The sequence below is a fragment of the Oncorhynchus tshawytscha genome, linkage group LG16 (genome assembly GCF_018296145.1).
Source record: "Oncorhynchus tshawytscha isolate Ot180627B linkage group LG16, Otsh_v2.0, whole genome shotgun sequence".
Lineage (NCBI taxonomy): Eukaryota > Metazoa > Chordata > Actinopteri > Salmoniformes > Salmonidae > Oncorhynchus > Oncorhynchus tshawytscha.
Genome location: NC_056444.1, coordinates 88,807,528 through 88,819,617, shown reverse-complemented (window position 1 = coordinate 88,819,617; position 12,090 = coordinate 88,807,528). Strand labels below are relative to the sequence as shown.

Genomic DNA, 12,090 nt, shown 5'->3' with positions numbered 1-12,090 from the left:
ACCAAGGGAGTACCCCAAGGCTCGATCCTAGGTCCCTCGCTCTTCTCAATTTACATCAACAACATATCTCAGGCAGTAGGAAGCTCTCTCATCCATTTATATGCAGATGATAGTGTTCTACTCAGCTGACCCCTCCCCAGATTTTGTGTTAAATGCTCTACAACAAAGCTTTCTTAGTGTCCAACAAGCTTTCTCTGCCCTTAACCTTGTGCTGAACACCTCCAAAACAAAGGTCATGTGGTTTGGTAAGAAGAATGCCCCTCTCCCCACAGGTGTGATTACTACCTCTGAGGGTTTAGAGCTTGATGTAGTCACCTCATACAAGTACTTGGGAGTATGGCTAGACGGTACACTGTCCTTCTCTCAGCACATATTAAAGCTGCAGGCTAAAGTTAAATCTAGACTTGGTTTCCTCTATCGTAATTGCTCCTCTTTCACCCCAGCTGCCAAACTAACCCTGATTCAGATGACCAGCTAGATATTCTTTACCTTTCGGCCATCAGATTTGCCACCATTGCTCCTTATAGGACACATCACTGCACTCTATACTCCTCTGTAAACTGGTCATCTCTGTATACTCGTCGCAAGACCCACTGGTTGATGCTTATTTATTAAACCTTCTTAGGCCTCACTCCCCCCTATCTGAGATATTTACTGCAGCCCTCATCCTCCACATACAACACCAGTTCTGCCAGTCACATTCTGTTAAAGGTCCCCGAAGCACACACATCCCTGGGTCGCTCCTCTTTTCAGTTCGCTGCAGCTAGCGACTAGATTGAGCTGCAACAAACACTCAAACTGGACAGTTTTATCTCAATCTCTTCATCCAAACACTCTTACTGACAGTTGTGGCTGCTATTGTGCCCAATAATATTTGTACCCTGTTTTGTGCTGCTGCCATGTTGTGTTGCTACCATGTTGTTGTCATGTTGTGTTGCTACCATGTTGTGTTGCTACCATGTTGTTGCCATGTTGTGTTGCTACCATGTTGTGTTGCTACCATGTTGTGTTGCTACCATGTTGTTGTCATGTTGTGTTGCTACCATGCTGTGTTGTCATGTGTTGCTGCCATACTATGTTGTCTTAGGTCTCTCTTTATGTAGTGTTGTCTCTCTTGTCGTGATGTGTTTTTTTGTCATATATTTTATTTTATTTATTTTTAATCCCAGGCCCCCGTCCCCGCAGGAGGCCTTTTGCTTTTTGGTAGGCCGTCATTGTAAATAAGAATTTGTTCTTAACTGGCTTGCTTAGTTAAATAAAAAATCTAAAGAAATGTTCCCTCTGTCAATTAGGTCAGTATTGTGGAGTAACTAAAATGTTGTTGATCCATCCTCAGTTTTCTCCTATCACAGCCATTAATCTCTGTAATTGTTTTAAAGTCACCATTGGCCTCATGGTGAAATCCCTGAGGGGTTTTCTTCCTCTCTGGCAACTGAGTTAGGAAGGACACCTGTATCTTTGTAGTGACTGGGTGTAATTAATAACTTCAACATGTTCAAAGGGATATTCTGTCTGCTTTTTAAATTTTTACCCATCTACCAATAGGTGCCCTTCTTTGCGAGGCTTTGGAAAACCTCCCTGATCTTTGTGCTCGAATCTGTGCCTTAAATTCCATGCTCGACTGAAGGACCTTACAGATAATAGTATGTGTGGGATGAGGTTATTTTTAAGAACCCCTGTTGATTCTTTAGAGTCTAAGACGTTGGGGGAGGGGTGGTGCTAAACTGACATGTTTGAAGATGGTCATACTATGGATCATTTAGCCATTTGATTTAGAATGTTAGGACACCTTTAGGTATAAAAAATAAATAACAATGATTTGATAAAATATAGAATTTTGGCATTTAAATATTACTACATTGAATAACACATTATTAATGGTGATAAGGATGGTAAATGATACATCCAAAGACACAAGATTCTGAAGTAAATCTACACATATTTAACCCCATTATTTGAGTTGACACAAAACAACCTTCAGATGAGTCCTGTCGTAGATCAAAACGGAGAAAACCATCGTGTTCGTAAGCGTCTCCCCATAGAGAGGTCATAATAGTTTGTAGGTCAAACCGTTCGGACGCTACAGACGTCGTCTCTAACTATGTCACCTTTCACAGCAGATGCGGAAGTGCATGGATTGAGACAAATTGTGACGGTGCTTCAATCGACTCGTGGGTTAAATACTATTATTACACACACAGAGTAAATCCATGCAACTTATTATGTGACTTGTTAAGTACATTTTTACTCCTGAACTTATTTAGGTTTTCCATAACAAAGGGGTTGAATACTTATTGACTCAAAACATTTCAGCTTTTCATTTCTAAATAAATTTCAAAACATTTCATAAAACACAATTCCACTTTGACATTATGGGGTATTGTGTGTAAGCCAGTGTCGTGTTTCTGTTTTCTTTCAATGGAATCCATTTTAAATTCAGCCGGTAACACAACAATGTGGAAAAAGTCTAGGAGTGTGAGTACTTTCTTTGCCCCCCAGCAGGCAAATCAAACGTGGTGTTTAATGATAGTTCGCTCTGGCATCTTCCCCAATATTTAGAACCAAGGACTGATCACACCAATCCACAAAAGTGGAGACATTCAACCCTGGGATATGCATCAACAGCAACCTTGGGAAAATCCTCTTTAACAGCAGACTCCTACATTTCTTCAGTGAAAACAATGTCCCGAGTAAATGTCAAATTGGCTTTTTACCAAAATGGGTGGCAGGTAGCCTAGTGGTTAGAGCGTTGGACTAGTAACCGAAAGATTGCAAGTTCCAATCCCTGAGCTGACAAGGTAAAAATCTGTAATTCTGCTCTTGAACAAGGCAGTTAACCCACTGTTCCTAGGCCGTCATTGAAAATAAGAATTTGTGCTTAAATGACTTGCCTAGTTAAATAATAAAAAAAATACCCTACAACAGACCACGTATTCACCCTGTACATCCTAATTTGACAAACAAACCAAACCAAATTTTCTTGCAATTATATATATTTTGCCATGTTTAAATGTGTATTCTTGATATTTGAGTGATAAAAAATTACAACATTATCTATAGGCTAAAAAGGTCTGTAATGACTGACAGGACAAGAGGAACTGACGATGTACTACCCAATATAGAAATATCACCTTGTGGATTCTACTGTTACAACTTTAAAGAGTAAGTTTAAATTTACATCAGCGCCACAGGTAACTTCCACACAGCTGTGAATGATCTGAGAGACAAGGCAAGAAGGGCATTCCATGCCATCAAAAGGAACTAAAGTTCAACATACTAATTAGGATCTGGCTAAAAATACCTGAATCAGTTATATAACCCATTGACCTTTATGGTTGTGAGGTGTGGAGTCCACTCACCATTTCAACAGATAAAAATACACCTTGTGGAAGAGTGGGGACTGTGAAGTAACACAAACATAGTCACAATAACATACACCCTGTACACATGTACACATGGATTTAGTACTGTAGATATATGATAGTGGAGTATGGGCCTGAGGGCACACACTTACTGTGTTGTGAAATCTGTTGTGAATGTAATGTTTTTCAAATTGTATAACTGCCTTAATGTTGCTGGGTCCCAGAAAGAGTAGCTGCTGCCTTGGAAGGAACTAATGGGGATCCATTATAAACCCCATGAAGAGTAGCTGCTGCCTTGGCAGGAACTAATGGGGATCCATAATAAACCCCAGGAAGAGTAGCTGCTGCCTTGGCAGGAGCTAATAGGGATCCATAATAAACCCCAGGAAGAGTAGCTGCTGTCTTGGCCGGAACTAATGAGGATCCATAATAAACCCCAGGAAGAGTAGCTGCTGCCTTGGCAGGAACTAATGGAGATCCATAATAAACCCCAGGAAGAGTAGCTGCTGCCTTGGCAGGAACTAATGGAGATCCATAATAAACCCCAGGAAGAGTAGCTGCTGCCTTGGCAGGAACTAATGGGGATCCATAATAAACCCCAGGAAGAGTAGCTGCTGCCTTGGCAGGAACTAATGGAGATCATCCATAATAAACCCCCCCAGGAAGAGTAGCTGCTGCCTTGGCAGGAACTAATGGGGAAGATCTGCATGGGGATCCATAAAAACCCCAGGAAGAGTAGCTGCTGCCTTGGAGATCAGGAACTAATGGAGATCCATAATAAACCCCAGGAAGAGTAGCTGCTGCCAAGGCAGGACCTAATGGGGATCCATAATAAACCCCAGGAAGAGTAGCTGCTGCCTTGGCAGGAACTAATGGAGATCCATAATAAACCCCAGGAAGAGTAGCTGCTGCCAAGGCAGGACCTAATGGGGATCCATAATAAACCCCAGGAAGAGTAGCTGCTGCCAAGGCAGGACCTAATGGGGATCCATAATAAACCCCAGGAAGAGTAGCTGCTGCCTTGACAGGAACTAAAACCCCAGGAAGAGTGGAGATCCATAATAAACCCCAGGAAGAGCTGCTGCCTTGGCTGGACTGGGGATCCTTGGAAGAGTAGCTGGAACTAATGGAGATCCATAATCCCCAGGAAGAGTAGCTGCTGCCTTGGCATGGGGATCCAAAACCCCAGGAAGAGTAGCTGCTGCCTTGGCAGGAACTAATGGAGATCCATAATAAACCCCAGGAAGAGGAGCTGCTGCCAAGGCAGGAACTAATGGGGATCCATAATAAACCCCTGCTGCCTTGGCAGGAAGGAGATCCATAATAAACCCCAGGAAGAGGAGCTGCTGCCAAGGCAGGACCTAATGGGGATCCATAATAAACCCCAGGAAGAGGAGCTGCTGCCAAGGCAGGAACTAATGGGGATCCATAGTAAATGAAAATACCAACCAAGAACTCACAAAATGGGACAAACACCAAATGTAGATTTTGCATGCAGAATTCTGTAAAAACATCCCCAGTGTACAACACAAAACCACAAATAATGCAGAGTAGAATTAGTACGATGCCCGTTAATTAGCAAAATCCAGAAAATAAACGTTAAATTCTAAAACAAACTAAAAGGAAGTGTTTCCCAAACCTTCATTAGTAAAGCCCTCACCTACAGAGAGATTCCCCTCAGCCAGCAACACAATTAGACCCAAACCTTCATTAGTAAAGCCCTCACCTACAGAGAGATTCCCCTCAGCCAGCAACACAATTAGACCCAAACCTTCATTAGTAAAGCCCTCACCTACAGAGAGATTCCCCTCAGCCAGCAACACAATTAGACCCAAACCATTAGTAAACAAAAAGATAATTACTTGACACATTGGAAAGAATTAACAACAAACAGAGCAAACTAGAATGCTATTTGGCCCTAAACAGAGAGTACACAGTGGCAGAATACCTGTCCACTGTGACTGACCCAAACTTAAGGAATGCTTTGACTATGTACCTAGAGAGATTCCCCAGCCAGCAGCACAATTCTCAGTGAGCATAACCTTGCTATTGAGAAAGGCCGCCGCAGGCAGACCTGGCTCTCAAGAGAAGACAGGTTATGTGCTCACTGCCCACAAAATGAGGTGGAAACTGAGCTGCACTTCCTAACCTCCTGCCCAATGTATGAGCATATTAGAGAGACTTCCATGAAGAGATGAGTCTTCAGTAAGGACTTAAAGGTTGAGACCGAGTTTGCTTCTCTGACATGGGTAGGCAGACCATTCCTTAGAAATGGAGCTCTAAAAGAGAAAGCCCTGCCTCCAGCTGTTTGCTTAGAAATTCTAGGGACAATTAGGAGGCCTGCGTCTTGTGACCGTAGCGTACGTGTAGGTATGTACGGCAGGACCAGATCGGGGAGATAGGTAGGAGCATGCCCATGTAATGCTTTGTAGGTCAGCTGTAAAACCTTGAAATCAGCCCTAGCCTTGACAGGAAGCCAGTGTAGAGAGGCTAGCACTGCAGTAATATGATCACATTTTTGGTTCTACTCCATCACACAGATGGAGATGAGGAAGGCCCTGACAGATTCCATCCAGGAGGAGTTTCGTAGCCTGCGGACCAAGGCTGAGGCTCTCCACCAGCGGGTACAGACCACTACCTGAGCCCCAGGCTCCAGCCCGGCCTCCACACCTGGCCCCTACCCTAACCTCTGGGTACCAACTCAATATAGAGTGGACAAAGAGACTGACTGTATACACACACACACACAAACAGGAAACTAGATTCACACACACATACCTGTGCCTCATAGTGTGTGCAGTCCAACCTGCTGTCTGATAAACCAGTGGTCACCAATGTGATAATTGCAAGGAGTATCCTGCTATGCACCTCAAAAATCATTCAGTCAACATACAGGCAACGTTGAGAAAACATTGTTCTTTGCTTCATGTTTGAAACCAATTCAACGGGAATGTCCATAGAGCCAATGTTGTGTTTAACAGGCATTTTATCAACCGTCCAGTTCCCTCCCGTGTTATGAAGTCACGTGACACTCACCTCTGTCCCCACGGTAACAGCAGAACTATCAGTAGTGGAGTGAAGTGTGGTTCCCACAGTAACAACAGAACTATGAGTGGTAGAGAAGTGTGGTTCTCACGGTAAAAGCAGAACTATGAGTAGTAGAGAAGTGTGGTTCTCATGGTAACAGCAGAACTATGAGTGGTAGAGAAGTGAAATGTGGTTCTGATCCTCTGGCAGCTTAGCAGGAACTGACATACAGCCAGGAAAAACTACGGGTCCTAATCACAAATCATTTCACTTTGTGCCCTCAATCTCTCTCTCTTTTGCACTCTGTTTCTCTCCCGTTGTCCATCTCTCTGTTTCTCTCCCGTTCTCCATCTCTCTATTTCTCTCCCGTTCTCCATCTCTCTGTTTCTCTCCCGTTCTCCATCTCTGTTTCTCTCCCGTTCTCCATCTCTCCATCTCTCTCCTCTCCCAGTTCCATCCATCTCTGTTCTCCATCTCCATTCTCTCTCTGTTTCTCTCCCGTTCTCCATCTCTGTTTCTCTCCCGTTCTCCATCTCTGTTTCTCTCCCGTTCTCCATCTCTGTTTCTCTCCCGTTCTCCATCTCTGTTTCTCTCCCATCTCTCCCGTTCTCCATCTCTGTTTCTCTCCCGTTCTCCATCTCTCTGTTTCTCTCCCGTTCTCCATCTCTCTGTTTCTCTCCCGTTCTCCATCTCTCTGTTTCTCTCCCGTTCTCCATCTCTCTGTTTCTCTCCCGTTCTCCATCTCTCTGTTTCTCTCCCGTTCTCCATCTCTCTCACCTGATCCTTCCTGTTATACTGTTATCCTCGGTTCAGTCATCTCTGATCTCTATTAATTACATATCTATTACTGTGATTGAAACAATGCCACCAATAAAGTACTGCCTTTTGTTCATTTCTGATGTCTGTATTGTAGGAATGCTGTTAAGAGTAATGACTTGGGCAGATGAGTTTGGACATCAGTGAATCATGAAAGGCATTGAAGGACTATTTTGTCACACACCTTTCCTACAGACAATTAGCATCAATTAAAGCGATGTGCCACGTTATTTGGTATATTTGTTGCTCTACAGTTTACCACCTTTTGCAGAAAAATGTATTGAAAGTATAGGGAGTTACTTCATCAGTTTACCACTACAACTAAACCAACACACATTCCCTCTAAAATCAAAGAGTATTTGTTCAATCTGAATATTTGACAAACCTAACATAATACATTGGACTTGTTTGAGGCGAAAGCATCTACTACAGCTGAAAATCAGACACGGATGTGGTTTTCCAACAGCAAGGCTCAGAGCACTATGGCAGTGTTGCCATTGTTTATAAAAGTGTCTCTTTATAATGATGAAATAAACATGTCTCCAACACCCATCACACTCAAACTGAAAATATATGTGTACATTTTACAATCAATTTGTTAATTGCAGCAAAGTTGGTTTTGGTTTCAGTCATGTATATGGTCATGTTCATATTGGTCCAAAAATAATAATAATTGATAATTGGTTGACAATAGAGCCCCCCACTATACAGGTGGTGGCTGCAGGATGGCATTGGTGAAGAGCACAGAGATTGAGGACTCATCTTTGTATCTGTGACATCATAGCTTCTGTGACATCATGGGCAGCGTCATGAAGCCTATCTCCATTTTAAAGTTGTAAATGTTCTTCACAATTGGCTGATCCACCCTGATGACCCGGTTGGACATGACTCCAACAGGGTCACCAGGAGGGATCAGCCACCCAGTTGACTACATTAAAATGGTGACGATCTCCATGGCGCTGCCCATGCTAATACAGCCTTTTGGCCACTAGAGGCCTCTATCATTCTCTATGACGAAGAGCAACTGGCGAGACTGGCAGTCGGCTGCAGTCAAAACTAGGTGGAAGTCTGGCTATTTTCAGTGCGTTCAAAACACCTGGGAACTGGGAAACCTCAGACTTCAGTGAGTTCAAAACACCTGGGAACTGGGAAACCTCAGACTTCAGTGAGTTCAAAACACCTGGGAACTGGGAAACCTCAGACTTCAGTGAGTTCAAAACACCTGGGAACTGGGAAACCTCAGACTTCAGTGAGTTCAAAACACCTGGGAACTGGGAAACCTCAGACTTCAGTGAGTTCAAAACACCTGGGAACTGGGAAATCTCAGACTTCAGTGAGTTCAAAACACCTGGGAACTGGGAAACCTCAGACTTCAGTGAGTTCAAAACACCTGGGAACTGGGAAATCTCAGACTTCAGTGAGTTCAAAACACCTGGGAACTGGGAAACCTCAGACTTCAGTGAGTTCAAAACACCTGGGAACTGGGAAATCTCAGACTTCAGTGAGTTCAAAACACCTGGGAACTGGGAAACCTCAGACTTCAGTGAGTTCAAAACACCTGGGAACTGGGAAATCTCAGACTTCAGTGAGTTCAAAACACCTGGGAACTGGGAAACCTCAGACTTCAGTGAGTTCAAAACACCTGGGAACTGGGAAACCTCAGACTTCAGTGAGTTCAAAACACCTGGGAACTGGGAAACCTCAGACTTCAGTGAGTTCAAAACACCTGGGAACTGGGAAATCTCAGACTTCAGTGAGTTCAAAACACCTGGGAACTGGGAAATCTCAGACTTCAGTGAGTTCAAAACACCTGGAACTGGGAAATCTCAGACTTCAGTGAGTTCAAAACACCTGGGAACTGGGAAATCTCAGACTTCAGTGAGTTCAAAACACCTGGGAACTGGGAAACCTCAGACTTCAGTGAGTTCAAAACACCTGGGAACTGGGAAACCTCAGACTGTGAGTTCAAAACACCTGGGAACTGGGAAACTCAGACTTCAGTGAGTTCAAAACACATGGGAACTGGGAAATCTCAGACTTCAGGCATACAAAACACCCATGGGAACTGGGATCAGACTTCAGTGAGTTCAAGACACCTGGGAACTGGGAAATCTCAGACTTCAGTGAGTTCAAAACACCTGGGAACTGGGAAACCTCAGACTTCAGTGAGTTCAAAACACCTGGGAACTGGGAAATCTCAGACTTCAGTGAGTTCAAAACACCTGGGAACTGGGAAACCTCAGACTTCAGTGAGTTCAAAACACCTGGGAACTGGGAAATCTCAGACTTCAGTGAGTTCAAAACACCTGGGAACTGGGAAACCTCAGACTTCAGTGAGTTCAAAACACCTGGGAACTGGGAAATCTCAGACTTCAGTGAGTTCAAAACACCTGGGAACTGGGAAACCTCAGACTTCAGTGAGTTCAAAACACCTGGGAACTGGGAAACCTCAGACTTCAGTGAGTTCAAAACACCTGGGAACTGGGAAACCTCAGACTTCAGTGAGTTCAAAACACCTGGGAACTGGGAAATCTCAGACTTCAGTGAGTTCAAAACACCTGAGAACTGGGAAATCTCAGACTTCAGTGAGTTCAAAACACCTGAGAACTGGGAAATCTCAGACTTCAGTGAGTTCAAAACACCTGGGAACTGGGAAATCTCAGACTTCAGTGAGTTCAAAACACCTGGGAACTGGGAAACCTCAGACTTCAGTGAGTTCAAAACACCTGGGAACTGGGAAACCTCAGACTTCAGTGAGTTCAAAACACCTGGGAACTGGGAAATCTCAGACTTCAGTGAGTTCAAAACACCTGGGAACTGGGAAATCTCAGACTTCAGTGCATTCAAAACACCTGGGAACTGGGAAACCTCAGACTTCAGTGAGTTCAAAACACCTGGGAACTGGGAAATCTCAGACTTCAGTGAGTTCAAGACAACTCGGAAGAAAGAAAATGCTCAGACTGGAAAAAATAATTTTAAACGATCATCCAACTCTGAATTTCAAATCATAAAGTCAGGTATCTTTCTATAGTGCCGACCTGAAGATCACTGACGTCGTGATTCGACCTTTTCAGAGTTCCCAGTTGTCTTGAAAGAACCATCAGCTTGCGATCAGACACAATGGGCTCGTTCGAGCGGATCACTTTTGCCTTTGAAAGTGTGACGCATTATGGGGATAAAAACTGTCCGATTTGTGCTTACATGAAGACTGCATGAACTTTACAACTACCATGTCAACTGTCATTTTCTGCAGTTGCTCCTCAACAGCTACATACTTGTAGCCATCAACTGCATTGTGGAAGGCTCTATTGTCAACCAATCATTAGGGTGTGTTTGATTGGCCCTCTTAAAAGTGACCGAAGACGTGACTGAAACAGGAACCAAATTTGTGGAGTTATGTATACAGTTGATATGTACAAATGAATGAGACATTTGAGGCTCTCGCACCGATTGATTGTACAATGTGAGGGGAGGAGATGGCTCGTAATAATGTCTGGAATGTAGTAAATGGGATGGTATCAAACACAAGGACATCATGTGTTTGTGCTCGATACCATTCCATTGATTCCGTTCCAGCCATTACTATGAGCCGTCCTCCAGCTGGCCGCCTGTAGTACACACATATATATGGTACAGTCTGTGAGTGTGTGATATGGGGGTTGGAGACAGGTTTATTTCCACATTACAAATAAATATATATTTTTGCCATGTTGCACTGAGCCCAGCTGTTGAAAAAGTGTCTGACTTTCAGCTGTCGCCTCCTCTAACTTCACTCCTCCACTGTCCTCTGCAGCCGGTTTCTCCTTATCACTCAAACAAGCCCCTTATCTAGTCAAAACCCCAAAAGATGGGCCTTCACCTGGTCACGCAATACAGTCTCATTAACTATGTTTTTATGTACTAATAAGCAGTTACACTACCGGTCACAAGGTTTAGAACACCTACTCATTCCAGGGTTTTTCTTTATTTTTACTATTTTCTACATTGTAGAATAATAGTGAAGACATCACAACTATGAAATAACACATATGGAATCATGTAGTAACTAAAAAAGTGTTAAACAAATCCAAATATATTTTATATTGGAGATTCTTCAAATAGCCGCCCTTTGCCTTGATGACAGCTTTGCACATTCTTGGCATTCTCTCAACCAGCTTCATGAATTAGTCACCTGGAATGCATTTCAATTAACAGCTGTGCCTTGTTAAAAGTTATTTTGTGGAAATTATTTCCTTCTTAATGCGTTTGAACCAATCAGTTGTGTTGTGATAAGGTAGGGGGTATATACAGAAGATAGCCCTATTTGGTAAAAGACCAAGTCCATATTATGGCAAGAACAGCTCAAATAAGCAAAGAGAAATGACAGTCCATCATTACTTTAAGACATGAAGATCAGTCAATACGGAACAGTTCAAGAACTTGGAAAGTTTCTTCAAGGTCAGTCGCAAAAACCATCAAGCGCTATGATGAAACTGGCTCTCATGAGGACCGCCACAGGAATGGAAGACCCAGAGTTACCTCTGCTGCAGAGGATAAGTTCATTAGAGTTACCAGCATCTAAAATTGCAGCCCAAACTAATGCTTCACAGTGTTTAAGTAACAGACACATCTCACCATCAACTGTTCATAGGAGACTGTGTGAATCAGGCCTTCATGGTCAAATTGCTACAACGAAACCACTACTAAAGGACACCAATAAGAAGAAGAGACTTGCTTGGGCCAAGAAACACGAGCAATGGACATTAGACCGGTGGAGATCTGTCTTTTGGTCTATAGTCCAAATTGGCGATTTTTGGTTCCAACCGCCATGTCTTTGTGAGACGTGTGATGACACAGTGTTGGTGAACGGATGATCTCCACATGTGTATTTCCCACCGTGAAGCAT

At 43.3% G+C, this 12,090-nt stretch overlaps 1 protein-coding gene across 3 annotated transcripts in view; it reads left to right on the top strand.

The window, feature by feature from the left end:
• Positions 1–6,790, top strand: part of tafazzin (tafazzin, phospholipid-lysophospholipid transacylase) — a 34,198-nt gene extending 27,408 nt beyond the window's left edge. For all 3 annotated transcript variants that reach the window (XM_042299882.1, XM_042299879.1, XM_042299880.1), the window contains one exon: positions 5,903–6,790. In XM_042299882.1, the coding sequence (XP_042155816.1) occupies positions 5,903–6,004 (102 nt within the window). In that variant the 3' untranslated portion in view covers positions 6,005–6,790. The remainder of the gene's footprint in view (positions 1–5,902) is intronic.
• Positions 6,791–12,090: the final 5,300 nt, after the last annotated feature.